Raw genomic sequence first — 27,102 nt, 5'->3', positions numbered from 1 at the left:
TTGAAGGATAGCTTTGATGGATATAGTATTTTGCCTGGTAATTCCTCTCTTTCAGTACTTTAAATGTTGGAGTTCATTCTCTTCTAGCTTGTAGAGTTTCTGCTGAGAAATCAGATGATAACCTAATGGGCCCTCTTTTATATGTTATATTCTTCTTTTCCTTGACTGCCTTGAGGATTCTGTCATTGATTTGTGATAATTTCATTACAATGTGCCTTGGAGTAAGTCTGTTTGGGTTGAGGTAACTTGGTGTTCTTTGCTCTTGGATTTGAGGCTCTTTTTTAAAAAAAAATTTTTGTTTTTGTTTTTGTATTTTTCTTAAGTGAGGAGTGGGGAGACAGAGAGACAGACTCCCACATGCACCTGACTGGGATCAACCCAGCAAGCCCACTAGGGGGTGATGCTCTGCCCATCTGGGGCTGTTGCTGTGTTGTAACTGGAGCCATTTTAGTGCCTGTGGCTAGGCCATGGTGACATCTTCAGCGCCTGCGCCAACTTGCCCCAGTGGAGACTTGGCTGCTGGAGGAGAAGAGAGAGAAAGAAAGGAGAGGGGGAATGGTGGAGAAGCAGATGGTCGCTTCTCCTGTGTGCCCTGACCAGGAATTGAACCCAGGACATCCACACGCCAAGCAGATGCTCTACTCTAACTCTTTCTACAGGCTTTGGAAGTTCTTGATTATTTATTTGAATATGTTCTCCATTCCTTTTCCCCCTCTCTTCTTCTTCTGCTATTTCCATTATTCTTATTCTTATATTGCTCTTTCTAATGGAGTCAGACAATTCTTGTATGGCTTTCTTATTTTTTAAAATCCGTGACTGTCTCTCTTTTTCTTTCTGTGGTATCTCTAGTTGCTTGTCTTCAGTGTCACAGATTCTCTCCTCTGTCTGGCCTGATCTGTTAGCTAGCCTGCTATCTCATTTTTCAGTTTGTGTATTAAATTCTTTATTTCTGTTTGGTTCATTTTTATAGTTTCAATTTCTTTGGTGAAGTACTCTTTTTGTTCATTAATTTGTTTTTTGAGCTTACTAAATTGCCTTTCAGTGTTTTCTTGAATCTTATTGAATATTTTTAGTACTTCAATTTTGAATTCTCTGTTAGTTAGCTCCAAGGTTTCCATGTAATTGAGATTTTTTCCTGGAGATTTTTCATCAGCTATCTGAGCTACATCTCTGTCTTGCGTATCCATGATAATTGATTCCTTTTTTCCTTGATGGCATTTGAGAGTGGTATTGTTAATCACACTAACAAGAGATGAGTAAAAAAATAATAAAAATGATAATTGAAAAAATACAGTGAAAAAATGAAAATTTATAAATAACGATGAATAGAACAAGAACTGATAACAAGGAGCAGGAATTGAGTAAAAATGAAAAAAGAGAAAGAGAAAAAACTGAAATAAAAAACAAAACACCATAAAAAAGTATGAGTAAAAAATATAATAATTTGAAGAAAAATGAAGTTCACATGAAGGGAAAAAGAAAAAAAGGAAGAAGAAAAGGGAAGAGAGAATAAAGGTAGTAAAAGAGAATTATCAGAAATAAAACCCTCATGAAAAATAAAAAAAGACTATAATAGCTAAGGGTAATGAAGTTCAAATGGGAAAAAGAGAAAGAAGGAAAAGGAAAGAAGAAAAAATGAGAAAAAGCAAAAATTTATTTTTTTCAGTTTTGAGAGGCTACTTTTTCTTTTTTCCAGAAGGTGGCACTGTACCACAAGTTTTGCGTCTGTGAGATTCTTTGGTGGAACTCTGCTGAGACATTGTTGTAATGATGTAGGCAGGGCCACAGTTGTGTTGGTGGTGCTTGTTGTTAGGGCTTTACAGTTTTATGGCTCTAGCAATGGCAGGCTCAGGCCTCTGGGGGCTTTTCTCCACCTTGCAACAGTCCAGGCTATTGAAAGTGGGGCACCTCCACCTCTCACAGGAGAAAGCAGCCAGGAGAGTCAGCTGTGGGGCATCTGCCACTGCCACTCTTCGCACAGCAAGGGGAGCAATGCAGGACCTGGGAAGCTGTGGGGCCACACCCTGGTGCTCCCTCCTATACCATTGAAAATGCAGCCTGAGGGCAGGGCAGGGGCTGTGCGATGTGAGCCGATGGCACTGCGGGCACAAATCGCGGATCACTCGTGCCTCAGCGCTGCATGGTCTGATCTCCACGGGCTTATTGTGCATAGATCCAAGGAGTCCTGCAGGCTGTGCATGCGCCCAGTGCGCCATGATCACAAGTGGAGCCCAGTTATGGGGACAGACCTTGGGAACTGGCTGTGTTCCAGCTCTTGATTGCATGCCTGTCTTAATTCAGCTCCTTACCCTTTGCTGCTCAGTCTCTCCACTTCTCCCGGCTCTGAAACAAAACCCATGCTAAACTTGCCTCCCTCCCTCAGATCCGTGAGGAAAGAGAAAAACTCAATCCTCTGGCTCCAGAGTCCTCCTGTTGCAGAAACAAAAGACCCTCAGACAATGTTCTGGAGGAAGAGGATTTATTAGCCTGCAGAGCAGTGTGGCCTACTAGGCATCACAACATGAGCTTTCTGAAGTTAGCTTTTCTGAGTCTTATATACCTTTATAGCTTTAGCTTTCACATGAAATGGGCCTGATTTGAGTTCTTTGCCTGCAGACCTACGTGACTTTGACTTCTTTGTCCTGACATGACCCTCTCCGGGAGGGGAGGGGGTAAGAGAGGGTGTTAGAAACTTTTGTCCTTGACTATTCACATATCCCATTTTCCTTGCTTGTGTTGCAGGTTATTTCAGGAAGCTGATAGAGGGGCTTCACAGCTGTGGTTTGTTACTTTTTTCAGACTCAGTCAGTCAGCACTTCAAGCCCTTTCTCCTTCATTCCCCCCCCCTTGAGACTCCAGAAGCCTTTCATACTGGAGTCTCACTTTCTTCATCCAGACTCTGAAGGAGAGCTTGGTAGTGGTGAGTAAAATACATGTGTGCCGCAGCTCGTAGTTGTACTTTGTGGTTTCTATCATGTTCTTTAGCCTGCTTACTAATAGCGGCAACAAACATGGGCTTATTAAGCAAATCCCTAGGGAGTAGTAAGATGACTACTATCCGGGTTTTGAACCCCCCATAAAGCTGAGAACCATCCCCTAAAAGGGCTGTCAGGGTTCTATCTATGCCATTCTTGCACTGGTACATGTGCTAATTTTGTTATCTTTTTTTCGATATCCTCAACTACCTGCCCCTGCTTATCTATTTGTAGGCAACAATTAGTAAAATTAAACTTCCCGCACACTCCCATTTTTGCAGCCAACAGAAAGTCTAATGCCAACCTGTTTTGGTAGATGGCATTTTGCATTTGGGTTTGTTGGTGCACAAGGAGGTCAGGGCGCTCCCTGTTTCATTGGTCACATCTTCCAAGGGGGCTGCCCCATAAGACTGGATACCCAGGAGCACTGAAGGCCCTTGTTTTGCGTTGTTCTGATGGCAGGCTGGGCAGTGCAGGCTGACTTTCTTGGCCAGAGTTGCTAGGAGAGGGATGTAGAAATGTTTCCCTGGCAGCTTTTCTCTCTTTTCTTGTCCTAAATGAGTGGCTGTGTGCAGAGCCAGGACTACTGCTGGTCCTAAAAGGTGGGTGACGACTATTTTACCATCTGGCAATTGCATCCAGATGTCCTTTAGTTCTTTTGCCCCTTCTTTTTTTATCCACCTTCTCTCCCTTTCTGAATATTTGGATGCAAGGTTCGAGGCCCATGGGATGAGAGGGGTTATTGTGGCCTTGCAATAGGGCAGAGTAGAGGCCCTCTGTTTCAGCTTCTGCTCTAGCATTTCCATGGGCTTCTACTGTTTTCTCCTTCTGATGCCCTCAGCAGTGAATTACTGCTACTTGTTTTGGCTTCCAAACTGCTTCCATCAGCTGGAGGATTTCTCCTGGATATTTAAGATCTTTTGCTTCTGCAGTCAGGAGCCCTCTTTCCTTGTATATTGCCCATGTACTTGGAGAGTAAGAAGGCAAAACGGGAGTCAGTAAAGATGTTTGTTCTTTTCCCTTCACTGAGCTCTGAGGCTTGAGTCAGGGCAATCAGTTCTCCTTGTTGGGTGGAGGTGCCTTGGGCTAGAGGCTGTGCCTCTACACTGTCTGTCAGAGTTACTACTGAAATCCTGCCTGCCCCTCTCCCCTTGAGTTGATGGAGCTGCTTCCGTCTACATATTGCTCTAGTCTGGGTCTCTTATGGGCTAATCTTGTTAACAAGTCCGGCTGGCTTGAATACACTACATAGATCAGGCACCTCCTTGCAATTGTGCTGTGGCTCTCCTTCTTGCACCAGGAGTAGCGTGGCTGAATTTAAAGTGGTACACACCTCTATTACCAGTCTTGGGTTTTCACCTAGTTAGATCTAGTATTTAGTGAGGCGGGCATTGGCATTTATCAGAGTTACTACGGCATGTGGCACCTGCACTTTTAGTTATTGTCCCAAAGTTAATTTGTCTGCCTCTTGTACTAACAGCCGTGGCTGCCATTGCTCTTAAACATAGGGCCAGTCTTTAGCAACCCCATCTAATCTTTTGGAAAGGTAGGCAACTGGGCAAGGCCATGACCCTAGATCCTGGGTCAACACACCTACCACTTATTGCTTCTTTTAGAGACCTACAGTACAAAGGGTTTTGCTAGATGGGGAAGGCCTAGTGCTGGGGCAGCCTATAATTCCTTTTTGAAAGTGTGAAAAAGCAGTATGAAAAAAGGAACCCCCTGCTCCATGGGTTCCTTTTCAACCCCCTTTGTGACTTCGTAGAGGGGTTTTGCCAGCACTGCAAAGTTGGGGATCCACAAACGGCAGAATCCTACTGCAGCCAGGAACTCTGACCTGTTTCCTAGTGATTGGGACCAGGATGTTTTGAATAACTTACTTCTGCTGTGCCCCAGCCTCTTTTCTCCCTGCTGGAGAATGAATCCCAGGTACTTTACTTGCCTCTGACAGATCTGGGCCTTTTTCTTGGAGACCTATATCCATTTTTTCTAGATAACATTGGAGCTCATCTGTTCCTCAGGTGCACCCTTGGAGAGTCTCATGGCCTAGCAGCAAGTCATCTACATACGGAAAGAGGACGCATCCAGTGTCCTATGCTGGAAACCACTGGAGGTTGTAAGCAAAGATGGTGGGGGAGTTCTTGAGCCCTTGTAGAAGCCGGTCCAGGTGTGCTGCACCTTTGCTCCTATAGATGAGTCTTCCCACGGGAAGGCAAACAGTTCACAGATCTCTGGAGCTAGTCTTATACTGAAGAAGACATCTTTTAAATTCAAGCAAGTGAACCAGGAGGCTTGGGCAGGGAGGAAACTTAGGAGGGTGTAGGGGTTTGGCATTGTCAGATGCAGTTACTGCTGCTGGTTTTCTGCTCTCAGGTCTTGTACCATTCGGTAGTTATTGATTTCCGGTTTCCTGACAGGAAGCAAGGGAGTGTTCCAAGGCGACTGGCATGGGATGATAATGCCGTACTCCTTAAGCCTCTGCAAATGTACCTGGATTCCTTCTAAGGCCTCTTAGGGAATCGGGTACTGTCTCGGGCTAATAGGCAGGGCCCCAGGTTTTAACTCTGTCTGTACCAGCACTTGGTTTATTGCCAGCCCAGGAGGATTGTCCTCAGCCCAGACTCCAGTCCATTTCTGCATCACCTTTTGACTGGGCATTTTCCCAGATTCAGTAGCAAAAATCCTCCACTCCTCTCTGGGAACAGTTAGGGTTAAGACAAGCCTGGGCTCTGGCACTTGCAAGTCTGGCTGGCTGTTGTCAGCAAAAGATATAGTAGCCCTAATTTGCCTAGCAGGTCAAGTCCTAGTAAGGGAAGCAGGCAGTCAGGCATATACCGGAACTGATGAATTACTTTACGACCTTCTAGGGAGCACTTGTGGGGCTGGCAGGACGCCTGCTCAGCCTGTGCTCCTGTGGCCCTACGATGTCCACTCTATTGGGAGATAGTGGCGCCACTGGCTGAGTCACCACCAAATACTCAGCCCCCATATCAATTAGGAAGTCTATCTGTTGGCCCCTTACTGTCATGCGGACCATGGACTCTGGGGGCTCCTGAGTTTAGTCAACCTCAGTCGAACAGGGACTCTCCCACTACGTTGAACAGTGTGCTTTCCTCCTTGTGGGTGGCCGGCGAGATTGCCTCCCCCTTGTCCTAGTTGGGATGCTTGTTCTAATGACCAGTTTTCTGACAGATAGCACACTGGTCATGTTGCAGCGGGGGGCCTGCCTGACTGCCTTTTCTTTGCCTGCCTTTTTCCCCTGTTGGAATGGGGGGCGGATTCCCTTTGCCCCTCTGGCTGAGGGCAGCAGCTATGAGATTGACCGCCTTTTTCATTTGACCATCCTCTTCCTTTCTGATTTTAGCCTCTCTGTTAACATAAACCTTACTGGCTACTTCTAGAAACTGGGCAGTATTCATTCCTGCAAAGCCTTCTAGCTTTTGGAGCTTCTTTTTTTATGTCTCCTGCACTCTGGCTGACGAAATGCAAATAACTATCCTCTGGTTCTCTGGACTCTGGATCAAAAGAAGTAAAAATCCTGTAGGCCTCACATAACCTCTCATAAAAATAGCCTGAACTCTCATCTTTCCTTTGCAAAGGTTCGGCTACTTTGTTATTGTTAATGGCTTGGCTTTCCTTCTGTAAGCCTTGAAGGAAGACCTCCCTGTATCTCCTGAGCTGCCTCAGGCCTTCTTCGTTGTTTGGGTCGCACTTAGGATCTTCTCCTGGCACCTGGGCCTGTGCATACGCGGTGGGGTTCTGATGTTCCTCAGGGGCATTCTCCTCTAGCCGCTTAGTCTCTGCCTGCATTACTCCTTACCTTTCCTCTGTATTGAACAGAGCGAGGAGTAATTGATGGTAGTTCGCATATGTTGGATTGGGAGTTTGGAATATGGATTGCATGAAATCCAGCTACGCCTGAGGCTTTTCTGTATAAGAGGGAGTATGGTGCTTCCATTTGAGATCGGTGGTAGTAAAAGGTTTGTACACTAGTACCGCTATTCCACCAAGTGCCCATCTTTGTCCATTACTGTGTTTCTCACTTCTCAGAGGCATTTGCACACCAGACACTGCCTTTGAGTGTAACCTCCTAGCCAGGGGAGGAGAGCTGGGGACTGGCTCTGGCAGAGCAATGGGAGGCGTCTCTTGCTCAGGCAAGCTTATGCCAGGGCTTGATGGGCCTGGGTCTGTGGCAATCTCTGAATTGAACGAGGGGCTGAGTGTAGAAGGGTAAAGGCTTGCCAGTTTTAGGGCGGGGGGGGGGCGGGGGCAAGGTTTCTGTTGCTTCTGGTTTACTAGAGACCGAGATTTCTGGTACTGGCAGCAACAGCTGCTTCTTAGGTAGGGTGGAACGCTTCCCCACCTTTGCTACTAGAACAGAGGATGCCTGGTCTCCAAGCCAAGGGTGAGGGTGCAAAACTAGCGTGAGCCAAGCGCCTATGTAGGGAAACTGGTCAGGGTGGCCTGGATCTCCAGTGACCACCTGCCACACTTTCTGCACAGTGGACCTATCCAAGCTTCCTTCCGCTGGCCATCCAATCCCAAATGTGGGCCGTTCCAGTTTACACAAGGTTCTCAATTTTCTTGGGGACATGGTGACTAATCCCCTGAGAACCCTTATTTTATTTTATTTTTTTTAATTTTCTGAAGCTGGAAACGGGGAGGCAGTCAGACAGACTCCCGCATGCGCCCGACCAGGTTCCACCCGGCACGCCCACCAGGGGGCGATGCTCTGCCCATCCGGGGCGTCGCTCTCTCGTGACCAGAGCCACTCTAGTGCCTGGGGCAGAGGCCAAGGAGCCATCCCCAGCGCCCGGGCCATCTTTTTGCTCCAATGGAGCCTCAGCTGCGGGAGGGGAAGAGAGAGACAGAGAGGAAGGAGGGGGGAGGGGTGGAGAAGCAGATGGGCGCTTCTCCTGTGTGCCCTGGCCGGGAATCGAACCCGGGACTCCTGCACGCCAGGCCGATGCTCTACCACTGAGCAAACCGGCCAGGGCCAGAACCCTTTTTTAAAGTTGTTCATCATCTTGGCCAGGAGAGTGGATTTTCCCTGTGACACCCCCCCCCCCCCCATACCTCGCATGACAGATAATGATGACGCCATATGGAAGGATTGGGGAAATGGTAAGGGGAATTTGGAGGGGACGCCACTGGCTTTGTTTGTCACCAGCCACTCCCCTTGTGGAGATATTGGACCCTCTTGGTTTATGACTGGCTGATACCAAGTATCAGCACGCAATTCTACCTCTTAGCTGTACAAGGCGCCCTATGGAATTGCGGTTTGGGACTCAACACTCACTTTGGCCCTGTGGGAGAAAGTCGGAACCCTCTCCCGTTGTCCATCTCATTCACTCCACACTTCACAGTCTTCTCCTCCTACCACCTGTGGAGGGTGACAGTCACCGGTCCTGACCTGTCCTGTGGAGGGTGATGAGTCACTACTCCAGAAGGTGATCAGTCCTCTGTTCTGTCCAATGGGGCAGGACCTCAGCTAGCTACCCTTGCCTAGTATACCTCAGCCACCCGTTTTCCCATTCCTCTGTTTCCTGATCCTTGCTAGGACCAATAGAGGCGACTCCCCCTCCGTCCTGTGGAGACATCCACATGGGGAAGTCATGGCTCTTGCTAAACGGGCATTTGCAGAGTGACCCAGGGGCTCCCCAACAGAGGTGCTTGAAGTTTGCTAATTGCGGGCATCCTTCACCCTAGCTTCCCATCCAGTGCACTAGAAACTTTGTTGCAGGAACAAAAGAAATGACTCCCAGAGAGCAAAGATGCTCAGACAGCGTTCTGGAGGAAGAGGATTTATTATTAGCTGGTGGAGCAGCATGGCCTACTAGGCATCACAACATGAGCTTCCTAAAGTTAGCTTTTCTTAGTCTTATATACCTTTACAGCTTTAGCTGTCACGTGAAAGGGGCCTGATTTCTTTGACTTCTTTGTCTGCAGACCTATGTGACTTTTGTGTCTCCGGGAGGGGAAGGTGTGAGAGGAGGTTTAGACCATTTGTCCTTGACTATTCACATATCTCGTTTTCCTTGCTTATGTTGCAAGTTACTTCAAAGAGCTGATAAAAGGGCTGCAGAGCTGTGATTTGTTACTTTTCAAACTAACTTAGCCCTTTGAGCCCTTCCCCCCTCACTCTGGGAGTGAGTCCTGTCTTCCACCCCTCTTTTTACCCGGTCAAACCTTTAGTCCATTGGGTGTGTGGATTTTTCAGGTGCACCTGCAGCCTAGCTGGGTTCCTTCTCTGCATTATATAGTTCAATTTGTTGAAATTTCCAGGGGAGATCTCTCATACCACCATTTCTCTGATGTCACTCTTGGGAATATTTTAACAGTAGGTTTTTAGTAATGATTGAAGCGCCATATTTTTAATAATTTATTAATCTAGATTTTTCTTTAAGACAAAATTAAGTGGAAAGTAAACTTTTCAGCATCAATACAAAATTATTTTTAATCATACTTTAGTAATGGGAATACTTCTACGCTTTAAAGTTTACATGGCACATTTGCATATCAACTTATTTTCATAGCTACCACAAGAAGAAAGCAAAGTAGATGCTTAATTTTTTAGCTCAGGGAACTAAGGTTCAGAGTGGCCAGGTGACTTATTGGTAGTACTGTGAGTATTGCTAGGACTCAGGTTTTCTGATTTCTAGTCCGGGGTAGTTGCTCTGGAGTCTTCATTTAAAAACTATGTTTTTTACTGTGTAGTTAGAAAACTAACTTACAGAAACTTGCTTACAAAACTCTTCTGATATATTTTTGTTCTTTCTATGGATATTTCCTCTATTTTTTATATTCTTTTTTAGAATCATTGAGCTGGAAGAAATTTCAAGGGTGGTTTAAGTCAGCTGGCTTATATTGAAGATGTCAATAAGAACTTGAAACTTGTTAGTAGCAGCAGCAAGACTAAAAATCTAGGTTTCCTGATTTTTAGTTTATTGCTATGTTTATATTATCCTGTCTTCTGAGAAAAATGGCGAATGCAGCCCAGATTAACTTAGTTTATTCGGTCTCCAACAATATAACTTTTAATTATGATGGAAGCATACATATTTTTAGTCTCTTAGTTTTTGACTTATAAAAAATAATTTTAGGTACAGGTATATGATAAGTGCTGCATACCAGTGAATTCTGACAATTATTTGATGATTAATCTCAGCATAGAGGACAGGGGCCACATCTTACTCATTTTTTTTTTTTTTTTTGACTGAGTGTCAGAAGGACAGGTAGGAACAGACAGGAAGGGAGAGAGATGAGAAGCATCAATTCTTTGTTGCAGCATCTTAGTTGTTCATTGATTGCTTTCTCATCTGTGCCTTGACCGGGGGCCTACAGGAGAGCGAGTGACCCCTTGCTCAAGCCAGCGACCTTGGGCTTCAAGCCAGGAACCTTTGGGCTTGAGCCAGTGACCATGGGGTCATGTCTATGATCCCACGCTCAAGCTAGCGGCCCCTTGCTCAAGCTGGTGACCTAGGGGTTTTGAACCTGGGTCCTCTGTGTCCCAGATAATGCTCTATCCCCTGCACCACGGTCAATCTCTTATTCATATTTTTACTACCCACTGTGTGCAGTAGGTTTTCATATCCATAGTAAATTTCACTGAATATTTGTTGGATTGAATTTCATGATATATGGTGCTGTATATTAGTTATTTTTTATTTGCTTTTTAAATATTAAATTTGGTGATTTCTATTAAAAATATATTTTTGCCTTCTCTAATCATCAGATTAATCACTATTAAAATTATCTCATCGACTGGGGATGATATAATGCATATTTGGCTCATAGTGGATTTGACTCATGACTGAATTGACTGAAAATTTTTATTCCTGTTAGATTTTCATAACAATTGTCAACACAAAGTAATAAACGCAATCTTACTTTTTCTCTGATATTTCTTTTTCTCTGAACTGTTAATATATTGGTAATTGTTCAGGAAATTTTTACAGTGCCCATCGGTATTTTATCAGTTTCAGAAATCTTCGGAATAAACAATTTAATTACATAGCTAGAGCATCAACATTGGTATTAATTACAAGAGATTTCTCTTATCCCTGTGTAAATTGCTGATTTAGGCTTAATTTCCTTGAGTAGTTGCATTGTTAATTTTGAGCTCATAGACTATATACATAAGGGAAAAAAAAGAGCAAGAGCAAAATAAAGTGAATCATTGAGTTAACCAGAGATCTAGGTATTTTAGACCTGTAAAGAGAGACCCATTATCTTAGAAATCTTAGAACAGATTACATGGTAAAGATAAGCTCAGATTAGCATGAGGGACTAGAATTTGAGGGTTGAATGATGGGTTTTTTCTTTAACTAACTTTTCTATTGATGTTTAACACTTACAGAAGAGTGCACAACTCCTAAGTATACAGACTGATCACACAGTGTGAAAACATCTGTGTTACTAGTGCGCAGTTTGAGAAACAGAACATTATTAGCATCCCAAAGGCCGTTTCCTTGGTCCTAGTCCCTGTGCTCTAACCAGAAGAGTCACCACTATTGTGGTGTGCTGCACCAAAAATCAGTTTTTCCTGGAATTGTACACAGTGCCCTCTTGTTTCTTGTGCCTTTTGTCTACGTTTTCAGATTCATCCATGTTTGTATAGTTGTAGTCACTCATTCTCATTGCTTGTAATAATCTACCTTAGAAATATATTGTAATTTATAATATATATCCATGTGACTAATGATAAACATTTGAGTTCTTTTCTAGGCTGGGATTACTGCATATTTTTAATAAAGATTCTTGTACATGTCTTGTGGGGTCTGTGTGTGTGCATTTTTATTGGTTATAGAATTAGAGCGATATAAAGTAGTCCTGTATTTAGACAAGGAAAATCAGGGACAGAGTTTTGACTTAAATACTTGATTAGATTTCTCCTTAATGCATATAAAAAATGTGATGTGTGTATAGAAGGAAATATAAACAGCTAAAGTTTTTTGAAGTCATTCAGATTTTCATGGTAGTTGTGACTAATGCAGGATATTTTGATTTATTATACATTTAAATATTATCATCTATAATTTCCTTTTTTTTTTTCCCTGCTGTTTTAGAGGTAGTTTTTTCCCTTCTGTGTGTGTACCTGCATTCCTTGTTGATTTCTGGGAATGTCCTGCCTGCTCTTACCTTTGTTTGCAGAAATCCAACCCTTTGTTGTTGTTTTAAGGCTGGTTTGTGAAAATTTCCCTTGTGTTCCATTTAGAAATAATCCTTCCTTTTTCTAAGTCGTCTATAATTCTTTATATCTCTTTATAATATTTAGCTAATATTATCTTTATTGTTATACTTATCCCATTTTATCCTCATTCTTTTAGATTACAGTTTTTTGAGGATACTTTTATTTTTCCTTCCTCATAGTCACAAAACTCTGTACTTTGCATATATAGGCACTCAGATACATATTAAGTTATAAATGCACTTATGATTTTTATGTTCGAGAAAAATATTTAATTTTATACTTTAGAAGTCACTTTGTAAGCAATAAATATTGTACCGCAATAAATTTCATACCACATGAAACATATAACTGACATTTAATATTGAAATTTAGTTTCAGTAATAGAAGATGGTGGCTTAAGCTGGCTAAGGAAGTCTTATCAAAGAATGAAGGAACAAGCTGAAAAACAAAACAGAAATTTTGAAGACATTGTAGCTGAAAGATATGGGGTGAGTATTCATATGAAGAAAATATATGTTATTTTTAGAGTTATGTGGGAAATTAAGTTGTTTAAGTTAGTCAGTGTTTTGTACCATGAAACACTTTTGAATTAATTTGGTATTAAATTTTAAATCTATGTACTGTAGAAGCCATTTTCTGCTTTCATTACTGTGTAAACTTATGTAACATTTTTAGTGATATAATGAATGTAAAATTTAAGTACCTAAAATTTAAGTGTGTATTTAATGTAAAAATAACATCTTCTCATTGTGAGGAAAATATAAATAACACAGGAAAGTCTTCATAGTGCATCTCTGGAGATAACCATGGCACATTGCATATGGGATGCAAATCATTGAACCTTTTAACATTTTACGTATCTTGTTTAATTTTTCTCCTTTTTAGTCAATGGAAATATTTCAGTCGAAATTAGAAGAAGCTGAAAAAGCTGCCTCCACAAAAGAAGACTGTAGACGTGAACGTTGGAGGAAGCCAACATATCCAGAAAAAGCACAAAGAACTCAAGAAAGTAGGAAACCAGACTTGATAAAATATAGTGAAAGTTTAAGGGATAGAAATAGTTCAACAGATGTTACAAACAATAAAGATAAGTTTAGTGGTGATAAAAAAGATAATATATCTGGGTCTTTAGAAATCTGTGGAAGAGACTCCAATCCAAAGCAAAATCCAGAGTTTTCTTTTGGAAATTTGAGACCTAAATTTTTAAGACCCTCTGATGATGATGAACTGCCATTCCATCACAAGGGTAGAAATTTTGAACCATCTAGTTCATCTTTAGCCCTCGTTGCTCAGGGTCCTGTGCATCGTGGTTTTCAAAAACCCACAGAGAACAGCAAAGAAAGTTTATCCTCAGGGAGTGGATCTGATGAGAGAGGAAGAGAGAGGAAACATTCAGCCCTGGAGCTGTCAGAAACCAGTCGCAGTGCTGACTGTCGACACGTTTCAGAAGATGTGAGAGGAAAATCACAGCTTGAAAGCTTGAGGGATGACCTGCTGCAAAGAGAACGTCCACAGAACACACAGGCTTCACTTGCTGGGTATTTTGTTGTTTGTTTTTTAAACTGATAAATGAATATTAAGGTCCAGAGGATTCAAAGAACTGAATTGTGTTTAGAATACCAGTTATTTATTAGATGTGAGTTGTGATCTCCTGTTTCTTATATTTGGTGTAAGAGGTAAGATATGCACATTTAACAATTCAGTAGTTTCACTTTATGGATTGTATTTTATTTCACAGTTTTATTTAACAAAAAATGCTGGAAGAATTCAATAGTTATATTTGCTCAAAATTTGTTGCTTTTTTGCAACCTAAAAAAACTGAGTTAATCATTCTTTTAAATACATGTAGTACAGGAAATATGTTGGTGTATTTTGTTACAGTTTCCAAATTATATTACTTTTAAAGGAAATGACTCGTTGTTAAGAATGATTATAGTTGTACTAGAAAGCCCGGCGGTCATACGAAATGACCACTGTTCTAGATATTATAAATTGTAATTAAAATGATTTGTGCAAAGGTGTCTGCTAATTCAAACTGAATTACCCAGTGCAGGCGGCAAGGACGCCCCTTTGCTTAGTGCCCCACAGGGTTTCCCCCTTCTACTTGCTTAATTGCTTAAAGTAGAGTGCAATGAAGGAAACCACTGGCGGTACATTTCTTAAGCGCCACTGCTAGCTCAATAAATAAAGGTGATTTAAATATGTTTTAATGCTTTTTGCGTTTCGGTCAGCATTACCCTGTCGTTTTTTTGCATTTCTCTCTTGCCTTTGTTCAAGGGACTCATTTTGTCGAGACAGGCTTTTTTGTCTTGCATCTGAGGCAAGCCTTGTTTCTCTATGCTCATCAGTCTCATTTTGCCGAGAAAGACGCATTTGCTCTGCGACTGAAGCAAGCCTTGTCTTTCTCTGCTCAGTGGTTTCTTTTTGTCGAGAAAGCCGTTTTTGTGCAGCTTTAGCTCCTTTCCTCTCCTCTTCAGTGCTGTATTTTCTAGGAGGCATTCTTAAAAGAAATTATGTTAAGACGTAGTTTTTATGTAAAACAGATGATTGCCAATGCAAACAAATGTTCACCTTCCCCCTGACACGCTCAATTTGCGTTCAGTCTTAAATTGTTTCAAAAGCAGATGATTGCCAATGCAAACAAATGTTCACCTTCCCCCTGACCTGCTCAATTTGTGTTCAGCCGTGGCAACTTCACCCCATTGGCTAGTACAGTTACGCAAGCAACCAATAAGCTATCGGCGACAAACAGACACTTAAGCCACATATAATAAAGATGTATGGCATGCCTCCTAGAGGTCTTGAAGACTGAAGGAAAGTCTGTTGCCATAGCCCAAATAAGACGTGAAAAAGGAATGTTAGGTCCATACAGTGAAATATGGATTCCACTTTCGATAGTTGACAGATTGTAAAGCTAATGTTAGAGTTTTCAAAGCAAAATATAGGTAGGGAGGTGGTGGTATCTGTAATGATTAGGGAAATAGGTAGTACTTAATGGATTTATTATTCTTGTACTTACAACACTTCTATGTAGAGCTGGGTTAGTAGAATAGGAAACACAGGTAGAATGAAATCAGACCTAGGAAAACTTGGTTTAGCCATAGGGATAGGTCTGTAAGAGGTAACCATATATAGAATACAAAAAAAAATCCAAGGGAAAATGACTAAATTATACTTGAATAAGCATTAAAATATGTTTAAAAATATGACCAAATGAATGGGACACTTGCTAGAGGTTTTAGGAAATAATAGAATTTCAGTGGTAGTAGTAGGTGTAATTTATTCAATAGCATTGTGGTTCAGTCATGAGTCTGGTAATTGCTTTTGTTAATGACTCCATCTGAAGCTGTGAATTATAAAGAACAGTGTGTCACTTTCAGTGGGAGGAAGCTGGCAAAATCTGGCCTGCCAGGAGGCCTGGTCAGATGGGCTCTGGTTCAAGTCAGGGCTTTGCTCCCAGGAAACCAAAGAAGAAATCTAGTTGTATTGACTTTATAACATGGCAGGGATTAGAGAATGTCTAAGGCTGTTTGTATACCTATATAACTGTCTAGGCTTTGCTCCAGATACTGAGGAGGGAGGACTGTTTCCAATCCCCAGTAGCTAGAAAGATGAGGCTATATTTCCTGGTATCATTAGGGTTGGGTTAGCATTTGGATGAGTGAGCTGTAGGTCTTGACTTCTGTGACAGCAAAGCAGAGTATCTTCAACAGTTATATACTCTTAGTATTCTGTCTGGTTCTCTAATTGCTTCATATTTGGATGCCATTTAAATTGTAAGCTTCCGATAGATATATTGCAATATAGGTACGCACTAAAACCTGTATATTTTTGGTTTAAAGACAGTATGCTGCCTGACCAGGCGGTGGCACAGTGGATAGAGCGTTGGATGCGGAAGACCCAGGTTCGAGCCCCCAGGTCATCTGGTTTGAGCAAAGCTCACCAGCTTGGACCCAAGGTCGCTGGCTCAAGCAAGGGGTTACTCGGTCTGCTGAAGGCCCGTGGTCAAGGCACATATGAGAAAGCAATTAATGAACAACTAAGGTGTTGCAGTGAAAACTGATGATTGATGCTTCTCATCTCTCTCCCTTCCTGTCTGTCTGTCCCTATCTATCCCTCTCTCTGACTCCTTCTGTCTCTGTAAAAAAAAAAAAAAGACAGTATGCTTTATTAGCTGCATTAATTTTTTTTTTTAAGCAAGAGAGAGGGACAGAGAGGGATAGACAGGAAGAGAGAGAGCATCAGTTTTTGTTTCAGAACCGTACTTTAGTTGTTCATTGATTGCTTTTTCATATGTGCCTTGACCGGGGGGCTGCAGCCGAGGCAGTGACCCCTTGCTCAAGCCAGCAACCTCAAGCTCAAGCTGGCGAGCCTGCTCTCAAGCCAGATGAGCTCATGCTTAAGCCAGCAACCTTGGGTTTTGAACTTGGGTCCTCAGTGTCTCAAGTTGACGCTCTATCCACTGCACCACCACCTGATCAGGCTGCATGTCATTCAGGCAGTTTGCTTTGGTAGCCCAGAAGGACAAGAGAAGATTGGCAGGTTCTGAAAGATTTTTGAGTATAGTCGTGAAATCCTTAGGAGAGAAAATTTGAGAACAAATGGTTGGAAAAGAATAATTAAAGGAAGGAGAGCTGTGTCAGCAAAGAATACCGTATTTTTCACTCCATAAGACACACCTAGGGTTTTAAGGAGGAAAATAAAAAAAAAATATTCTGAACCAAATGGTGTGTTAAATATTTAATAAAATACCGTATTTTTCGTTCTATAAGACACATGGGCACTTTCCCCTTCACTTTTGGAGAAAAAAAATTGCGTCTTATGGAGTGAAAATGCGGTAATTGCAATATAACATACTAAAGGTTTTTTTTTGTTTGTTTTTTTTTTTGTATTTTTCTGAAGTTGGAAACGGGGAGAGACAGTCAGACAGACTCCCGCATGCGCCCGACCGGGATCCACCCGGCATGCCCACCAGGGGCAATGCTCTGCCCACCAGGGGGCGATGCTCTGCCCCTCCGGTGGGGGGGGGGGTTGCTCTGTCGCGACAAGAGTCACTCCAGTGCCTGGGGCAGAGGCCAAGGAGCCATTCCCAGCGCCCGGGCCATCTTTGCTCCAATGGAGCCTCGGCTGCGGGAGAGGAAGAGAGAGACAGAGAGGAAGGAGGGGTTGGGGGTGGAGAAGCAAATGGGCGCTTCTCCTATGTTCCCTGGCCGGGAATGGAACCCGGGACTTCTGCACGCCAGGCCGACGCTCTACCACTGAGCCAACCGGCCAGGGCTAACATACTCAAGGTTTAAGAAATATCATTGGGCTAGAGCTTTTTAATTATTTATTCCTCAAATGTTTTTAGACAGAGTGTGTGTATGCGTATCTTTGTGTGTGTTAAGGAGAATACATTTTAATGTGAAAATAGAATTTCCTTTTTAGAAATTAATTATAAAGAGGACTTCTGAAGTACAGCAGTAATCCTAGAAAATGAGAAAAGTCTTGTTCATTCGTTTTTTGTTTCTGTTTGTTTTTTTTTGTTTGTTTGTTTGTTTTGTAGATATGTAATTGCAGATGTCGTGGTGATGTCTCTCCCAGAGCATCTACTTGTCCTTGTAAGGCTCAGGGAAAGCCAGGGTCTGCTCTGTGCTGTTTGCAGAGCATTGTGTTGCTCTGGTCTCAGCAAGATGCAACAATGTATTCTTTAGTCATTGTGTGCCCAACAACTTTCATTTCATGTCTTTATTTGACGCCTATTACTGTCCTATCAAGCATGTTAAGTATCTATTAACATTTAAAATACAAAGCATTAGACTATTTTTTTACTTTTAAAAATTTTATTTATTGATTTTTAGAAAGGTAAGGGAGACAGAAAGGAGACAGACAGAGACGGAGAGAGAAACATCTACTTTTTGTTCCTCTTATTCATGCTGCCATTGGTTGATTCTTATATGTTCCCTGACCAGGGATCTGACCTGCAACCTTGGCGTGTTGGGACAGCACTCTAAAACAAGTGAGCTACGTGGCCAGACCTCAGAATGCTTGTATATTATCTCATTTATCCCCATCTACTATTCATCTGCTAATAAAAACTTAATTCCTGTTAGAAAATATCCCCCTCCAATGTTGTGGAATATGAGTTTCATGACAGTGAGTGTTGCTCTTTTAAAGGTTTCTTGTGCTTCCAGTTATATTCTTGAAAATTGTGAGCTTTGTTTGGTCTTTACCATATCTTCATTTTCCTCTCTTGACTGAATTTTTAAGCTTGCATACTGAGAAGTGAAGAAAAAGTAACATTTCTCCAAAAAAAAAAAAAAAAAAAGGGAAGAGTTAAGTAAAATTACAAAGATATATCTTTGGTTAGACAATAATAGAGGTCTTTGGCAATTTAATCAAGAATATTACCATTGTAAAAGAGGATTTATAAGCCAGATTTCATCAAATAAGTTATGATTATGGGCTTATGAGATGGTAGAGATAGAACGTGTATGTGGGAGACACGAGTTAAATGAAGTGCTTCCTCACTTTCTTTCTTTTATGGTGCAGATACTTGTATATGTTTATATTTTAATGGGAAAGAGTATCATGTTTAAAAGAAGCTAACGTGGACAGATGATAGATGGAATAATCGAGCAAGACCCCAAGAACAGAGTGGATGAGCGTAGGATTCAGTGCACTCATACAAAGTGGGAACAGTAGCCTTGGGTGGTAGTGTTAAAGAAATGGAAATTGTGGCCACAGATTGTGGGTGATGGGAAAATTATGGGAATTCTATTTTGAGGGCTTAGTGTTTTTCAACACACGATCCCTAGATTATTGGTGTTCCTTTTGGTTTAAATATGGGCCACAATGAGTTTGGTAGCTTCAGAAAATAAAAGTGATGTAACAGTTTGGTTTACACACAGCTCACAAATTTGAAATGTCCTCGCATTGTTGTGACTTACTGATATTAGTTTATTTTGCTTTTACCAAAAAATATTAACCTTTGGAACAGAATTATCTTAAAATTTTTAGTCCAGTGTACATATCATGTTTACTTTAATCCTTGGAAACTGAAAGTTTCAGAGACCGACTTTCTTTTACTGATTCAGATTTGAGAAAAAGTGTCTGGTGTAAAGGAGGTTATTTTTGTATCAGAGATGTCTCTTGAAGCTTAAATTAGATGACTGACAAATTCTTTCTGCTGTTCATCTTATAATTTTTGGATGCTTCTATTCCTACATCTGGTGGTATAAAAATAATCGACATAGTACCCTCTTTCAAGGAACTCAAACCATTGAGGAGGCAGTTATATAGACATGTGAACAAATATGGCAAATAAATGCCAAGATACTTGTAAGTATAGGAATTTAACAGTTACAGTACTTACATACAAGAAGGGTGATTAATTCTTGGGATAACATTAGTGGAACAGAGTCCAGGAAAGTTGTGTAGGGAAAAGTAGTGAGCTCCTGAAGAATGGTCCCTTAAGCAGTAAGTGGGGAAGGGCAACAATCATGGAGGGAGAAACGTGGAGAGAGATAGCATGGTCTAGTTAAACGTCTGCAGATGGTAGTTTGGAGTGTCGATGCATTAGCTCCCTGAGAGAAGGGTTTATTTCTTTGCATTCTTTAAATTCTGTTCAAATGCTTAGCATATATTAGCCTCTCTATTGAGTGGGAGGCAAATGGGTAAGTACATATGACAGATACTGTCTTGTTTATCCTGTAAATGGCCCCAGAATCATGTTTATGTGTTGAACAGTATCCTATAGTGATAGGTTAGTTTGGGAAATGGAGCAAATTTAAGGCTGATAACTCTGGTTTGGAGGCTATACAGTATCTGCGAGGCAAGTGTCAAGACTGAGGAGGGAACCTAGAGGACAGGAGGAGCTTGAGTGGGCATCCGTGCCTCAGTGATGAAGCTTTCAATTCTTTGGGCCCTTGAAAGAATTTGGTTACTTCTTATCTGTATACCTACCTGCTCTAAACAATCTTTCTTAAACTGTTTTTGCAGAGATTGGCTTTCATTGGCAAAGAGAACTAACCATTCTTGAGCACCAGGTTAGGTGCTCTGTTTGGACTGTTTTTTTCTTTTATTCATTCAAATTTGATGAAAAGTATCAGGTCTGGAGGGGAAGTTATTTTTGTATTAGAAATGTCCCTTGGAACTTAGATAACTTTACACCTTTTTTCTGCTATTATATGTCTGTAACTGTATTACTACAATTACTGTAATTTTATACATTATTGCATTTAATTCCAATAATGTGAGGGTATTAATCATTTTCTCGATTCCATAGCCTCTGAGAGGTTAACATACTTGACTGATCATAAAGCTAGTAAGTGACAGAGTCTAGATTTGAATCTCTTTGAATCTGGCTGCAGAACTTCTTTTCTCATAAAACTAAGACAGATTTTCCATTTCTTAAAGGGGTGATGCAAGGTAATAATTGGTATTATAAAGAAAAAGCTTTTAGGGCTTCATGAAAAGTTTGTATTAGGAACTCTTAGAATTTAGTAGTTTGTTTTTAGGTATTTATACTTTTATTTTGACCCATATCTGTAGCAAGCATAAGTCTGTTGATATTTGATATAGTAGTTTACTAACATTCCTAAAGTCAGACCCACAAAAGGAGGTGGATTGATGGATGCCTTTTAGCCTTCATTCCAGTGATCCTGTCAAACATAAGCTTGTTTGCAGGATGGCTTATTTTCTAAATAACTTAATTGAATGAGAAATCCTATATGGACTAGTGTCTGGATTACAGTAAGCATCTACTGGATTAACAGAGAAAGGTGGAGAGAAATATTGGGGAAACCACCTGTAAGGTATTTTTCCCCACCGAGAAGGAAGGAAGAGGGCTCGGAGCCACAAAGTGTGGAATAATAAATGGCTTTATTGAGTACAGAGCGCATCCCGCCCGGCAAGTTTCCCTGGCCCCGAAGAAAGAAAGATGGAGGCCATATGGAGGCCAGGGAAGTTGCACAGATTAAACCGCGTGGGAGATATTTAAAGGGGTCCCTCTAGGGAAGTGGAGCTAATATGACGTGGTGAAATCTCACTGGCTGGCAGACGGTCGCTTTTTTCCAAAGGGTTCCTGCTAAGCTTCTTTTGGTGCACTTGGTTGTGAGCGGTCCTAGCCAAAGTGTGCGGGTCTGAGTTCCCCAAGTGACCATCCCCCATTATCCACTGACCTTACACCACCCCCTTGCTCATTTTATTTTTCCTCCATTTTTTATTATCTTAATTGGCTAGTGTTGAAAGTGGATGAACTAGGACATAACTTTGTAGAAAGAAAACAAAAGAAACCCTATTCAGGTATTTGAATACTTGGCAGTAAATAAAAGCATAAAAAAGACAAGCAGCCAGGAAATTTCTCATGCAGGAAGTTAGGAAGTTGGGCAGTTATGGCAGATCCTAATGCAAGCTGACTTCAGGGGCGAATAATTTCACTGATACTTTTTAGAAAGGTCATGACTGTTGTTATTTAATTTGTTTTACATTATATATACATATAACAATTTAATTTCCACATAAAGGGCAGGAATAGTACATTTTCAAAGCAGAGACTTTTGGAAAATTAATTGCATGGGAAAGAAAGCAACTTGAAGAATGTTGTGTTGATTAGTAAGTCAAAATTTGTATTGAAATATGATTGGGTTGCCTGCAATTCAAATAAATTATATTTACAATACAATAAAAATGACTTGTACCTCAGAATTTAATTTAAAAAAGTGATTGAAATTTATTTTCCATATAAAAAAGTACAACAAATGGTACAAGCAGTACCTCAATCCACAGAAGCATATAAAAAGCAATCAAGTTATCCTGCTTACACAAATGCAGTACCCCTACTGTTTGTCTTAATTGGTTTTTAAAATGTAGACTGAAAGAACTTGAGGGGAACAAAAATATGTTATTTTCTAATGGTGCTTTACATGAAATATTTTAGGTTTCTTAGTCATAGCCCCAGATTATTACCTTTCCTTTCACCAGTATGAGGAGAAATGATTCATACAGAATTTCTGCAGAGATAATGTCTTTTTAAAAAACAAATTAAGTGATGTCTATTAAAGTACATTTTTTCGTCCAAAGGAATTCATTATTTAAAAATAATTTCCATATGTGGTTGTTAGGGAAAGTTTTGATTTGGAGACCTGTTTATATGCTATTACTTGCTCAGAATGTACGTTGAAAACTCAGGTTAATTTCAGTAGAGTATGATGAAATCTAGAAATTTAGGAAAACTGGCAATATTGATATACACTTCATATTAGAGATTTATGACAGATTTTTTCTGCTTTTAAACCCTTTGAGGGTTTTTAAAAACTTTATTGAGGTATAATAAGTTGCACATATATTATAAATTTCTTAAGTAAATTTGAAATACGTTCAAATGAAGCCATCATTTGCAAAAGTTTCAGGTACCCTTTCATAAGTCCTCTCTCCCATGTCTTCTTATACTCCCCAACCTCCTTAGGCAACCGTTTATCTTCTTTCTTTTATTATAGACTTGTTTGCTTTCTCTAAAGTCATATATGAATGGGATCATATGTCGTGCACTCTTTTTATTTTTCTGGCTTCTTTCACTCAGTGTAATTTTGAGTCTCACCCATGTTGTATAACAATAGTTTATTCCTCTTTTCTTTCAGATAAATAGTATGCTATTGGTAGATACACCACAATTTACTTTTTTATTCATCTGTTGGAGAACAGCTATAAATAAAGCTATTATAAATAAATCTCTTTGAACATTTAGCTACAAGTTTTTATATGGATGCTTTCTTTCCTCTTAGGTAAATACCTAGGAGAGGAATTGCTAGAGCATATGGTAACCATATGTTTAAATTTTAAGAAACTGTCAAGCTCTTTCACCAAGTAGTTGTATCATTTCACATTACCACCAACAGTGTATGAGACTCCTGTTCCTTCATATTCTTTCAGGAACTTGGGATGGTCTTTAAATTTTAATTATTCTTGTGAATGTGTAGCTATATCTCATTGTATCTATTTATATCTAGATTTAATTTGCATTCTCTAATGACTGCTAATGTTGAGCATCCCATGTGCTTATTTGCCATCTGGATATCTTTTTGTAAGGTGCTTAGAATGTGTAGTAATTTTGCTTTTCTCATTTTTTTATTGGTATTTCTATCTTTTTTTCCCTCCCTGTTCCATAAGACTAGAACTGTATCAATTTCACTGTCTCAACCAACCTTTGGTTTCCTTGAATGTGTTGATTATTCTGTTTTTTATTTATTTATACTCAGATCTTTAGGTTTTTTTTTTTGTATCCTGCTTATTTTGCATTTAATTTGCTCTTTTTTTCTCTGTTTTCTTATAAGCTGAGATCATTGATTTGAGATTTTTTTCCTAACAGAAGTATTTTAGTACTATGAATTTCCCCCTAAGTAATGCTTTAGCTGCATCTTACAAATTCTGATATGTTATGTTTATATTTCTGTTTAGTTCAAAATGTTTTTAAATTTCTCTGATTTTGTTCTTGACCCATAGTTATTTACAGGTGTGCTACTTAGTTTCCAAATAGTTGAAGATTTTCCAGCAATCTTTGTTGATGATTTCTAATTTAATTTCACTGTGGTCAGAAAATGTAGCTTGTATGACTTGAATTCCTTTAAATTTATTGAAACTTGTTTTATGGCTCATAATATGGTTTATCTTGGTAAATGTTTGGTATTCACTTGGGGAAAATGTGTATTCTACTGTTTTGGGGTGAAGTATTCTGTGAATGTCCTGTTAGGTTATGTTAGTTGATAATGTTATTCATCTCCTCCATAGTCTAGCTGATTTTATGTTTACTTATTCTATCAAGTATTGAGACTGTGGTCTTGAAATCTGCAACTATATATTTATATAATTGTAGATTTGTCTATTTCTCTTGGCAGTTTTGTCAATATTTTGAAGCTCTGTTATTAGGTGCATAAGTATTTTTTGAGATTCTTTTGTACTCCTGATGTCTTGACCTCTTTTTCATATGAAATTTCTTTTTATTTGTCCCTGGAGATATTTTTTATTCTGTAATCTAATTTGATATTAATGAAGCCACTTCAGCTTTCTTTTGAATAGTGTTAAAACATGATATATTTTTCCCCATTCTTTTATGTTTAACATATTTATGTCTTTATAGTGCATTCTTATAGTTGAGTTTTGCTTTTTTATCCATCTGAAAATTTTTGATTTTTAATCAGGTATTTAAACCATTTATATCTTGTGTGGTATAATTAGGTTCAAATCTGTAATTTTATTATTTGTTTTCTGTTTGTTCTGAACTTTGTTTTCCTTTTTATCTGACTCATTTTGGATTATTTTTATGATTTAATTTTATTTCTCTTATTGTTATATATATTTATTTTGTTATTTTATTGATTACTGTAGCTTTGAATAGTATATGTCTTGAACTTACCTACCTTCCAGTGATATTAGGCCACTCCTATATGATATAGGAACTTTATAGTAGTTTGTTTATATTTCTCCCCTATTGTCCTTTCTGTTATTGTGCTCATACATTCTACTCATACTTTTCATTAACCCCTCATATTATTTTTGTTTAAATAGTAATCTTAAGTAGGTTTAAGTAATAAGAAAAAAGTTTTATATTTTACTCTTTGTCATAATTTCTGTTGCTCTTTCTTCCTTTGGGTTGATCCATATTTTAGTTTGGTATAATGTGTGTGTGTGTGTGTGTGTATGTGTGTATGTGTGTGTATTTTTTTTTTGCCTGAGGCTTCTCTTTAACATTCTTTCAGCTTATGTCTGAAAATGTCTTCATTTCACCTTTGTTTTTAAAAGATATTTTCACTTGGTATAGAATTCTAGGTTGATAGTTTAAAGAACTTTAAATATGTTTCTGCTGTCTCCTGGCTTGCATTGTTTCTGATCAGAAATCTGCTGTCATACTTTGTTTCTGTTTACATAAATTTGTCCTTTTTTCTCCCTATGCATGCTTTTACAATGTTCTCTTTATCACTAGTTTTGAGCAATTTGATGTGCCTTGATATAGTTTTTATATATATATTTTGTACTGGGATCTCTAGAGCTTCTTAATTCTGTAATATTTTTAGTTTTTAACAAATTTGGAGTGTTTTGGCCTTTGTTTCTTCTGTCTCCCATTTGTTCCTTTCAGGGACATGAATAACATGAATATTAGGGTATTTAAGACTGCCTGCCTGACTAGGCGGTGGTGAAGTGGATAGAGCATCGGACTGGGATGCGGAGGACCCAGGTTCTAGACCCCGAGGTTGCCAGCTTGAACGCGACTCATCTGGTTTGAGCAAAGCTCACCAGCTTGAATCCAAGGCCGCTGGCTCGAGCAAGGGGTTATTCAGTCTGCTGTAGCCCCATGGTCAAGACACATATGAGAAAGCAATCAGTGAACAACTAAGGTGTCACAACAAAAAACTGATTGATGCTTCTCATGTCTCTTCGTTCCTGTCTGTCTGTCCCTATCTGTCCCTCTCTCTGAATCTCTCTCCGTCTCTGTAAAAATAAATAAATACGTAAAAATGTACTGAGTCAATTAAAACAAAAAAAGAAGACTGCCCACAGCACTTTAATGCTTTTTTTAAAAAAAATTTAATATTCCTTTTTTGTCTATGTTGTTTCATTTCTAATGTTTAAGTTTACCAGTTTTTTTGTAGTTTAATATTCTATGAACCCTCTTCAGTGTATATTTCATCTCAGGCATTGTAATTTTTACTTTTAGAAATTCAGTTCTATTTTATATCTTAGTTGTTCCTAACATTTTGAACGTATGGAACACAGTTATAACAACTTAGTACCCTTGTCTGCTGTTTCTTGCAGCTGTGTCAGTTATGGGTTGATTTGGTTGATAGCTTTTTCTTCTAATGGTGGTCTTTGTATATCTGGTAATCTTTGATTGGATATTATATATATATATATATATATTAAGAATTTTACTTTGTTGAGTGCTGATTATTTTTGCATTTTTTTTAAAATTTATTCATTTTTAGAGAGGAGAGAGAGACAGGGAGGGAGAGAGAGGTGAGAGAGACAGAGAGAGAGAAGAGGGGGAGGAGCTGGAAGCATCAACTCCCATATGTACCTTGACTAGGCAAGCCCAGGGTTTCGAACCGGTGACCTCAGCATTTCCAGGTCGACGCTTTATTCACTGCGCCACCACAGGTCAGGCTATTTTTGCATTTTTATAAATATTGTTGAGCTTTGTTCTGGAACATGGTTAGGTTAACTGGACCCAGTTTGATCCTTTTGACTCTTGCTTTAGCATTTGTTAGGTGGTTACAGAGCAGCATTTAGTCTAGGGCTGTATTTCCCACTAATGAAGCAAGACCCTTTTCTTAATACCCTAACCAATGCTTTCTGAGTTGTGAGGTTTCCTTGTCTGGCCGCTAAGATCAAGCACTATTCCCAGGAATGTTGAATACTGTTCAGCTAACACTTTGAGATAGTTCTTTTCCTGACTGTGGGTATTTTCTTGCTGAATAAATACTTCAGGGGAATGCGCACAGGTCTCTCTTCTTTAGCTGCTTGGGAGTTCTTGGACTCAGCTTTGGCTGGGTTTACCCTCCCTGCAATGTAGTCTTGAATCTTTCTTAAGGCAGTAAGCTGGGGCAGTTGTATGTGCCAGGAATCTGACACTGGCTTCAAATTTCTCTTCTTCTGTGAAGCTTTTGTAGTATATATTTGGTACATGATATTAGCCATGAATTAGTTTATATTGTTTTATTCTGGGTGGACTTTCCAAAAGAGCACAGGATCATTGTTTTTTTCTTTTAATGCAGTTAAATATGTCATTTCCTTTGATTATTAATAACATCACATTGAATGAAAAGTTTGCCCTGCTGTGTAGAATTTTGGCCTGATCCTAGTGCTTTTACCCTATTTCCCCAGGTATAAGACACATGCTTTTCCGAAAAATTTGAGATCTAAAAACTGGGTGCGTCTTATACAGTGGCTGTAGGTTTTTTA

The 27,102-nt window shown here is 39.8% G+C and overlaps 1 protein-coding gene across 1 annotated transcript in view; it reads left to right on the top strand.

Moving 5' to 3' along the window:
• CWF19L2 (CWF19 like cell cycle control factor 2) overlaps nucleotides 1-27,102 on the top strand; it is a 117,791-nt gene that overhangs the window by 19,581 nt on the left and 71,108 nt on the right. The window contains exons 7-8 of the mRNA XM_066371591.1: nucleotides 12,541-12,656; nucleotides 13,054-13,706. Coding sequence (XP_066227688.1) covers nucleotides 12,541-12,656; nucleotides 13,054-13,706 — 769 coding nt within the window. The remainder of the gene's footprint in view (nucleotides 1-12,540; nucleotides 12,657-13,053; nucleotides 13,707-27,102) is intronic.

The sequence above is a fragment of the Saccopteryx leptura genome, chromosome 1 (assembly GCF_036850995.1).
Source record: "Saccopteryx leptura isolate mSacLep1 chromosome 1, mSacLep1_pri_phased_curated, whole genome shotgun sequence".
Lineage (NCBI taxonomy): Eukaryota > Metazoa > Chordata > Mammalia > Chiroptera > Emballonuridae > Saccopteryx > Saccopteryx leptura.
This window is presented reverse-complemented; position numbering and strand designations above follow the sequence as displayed.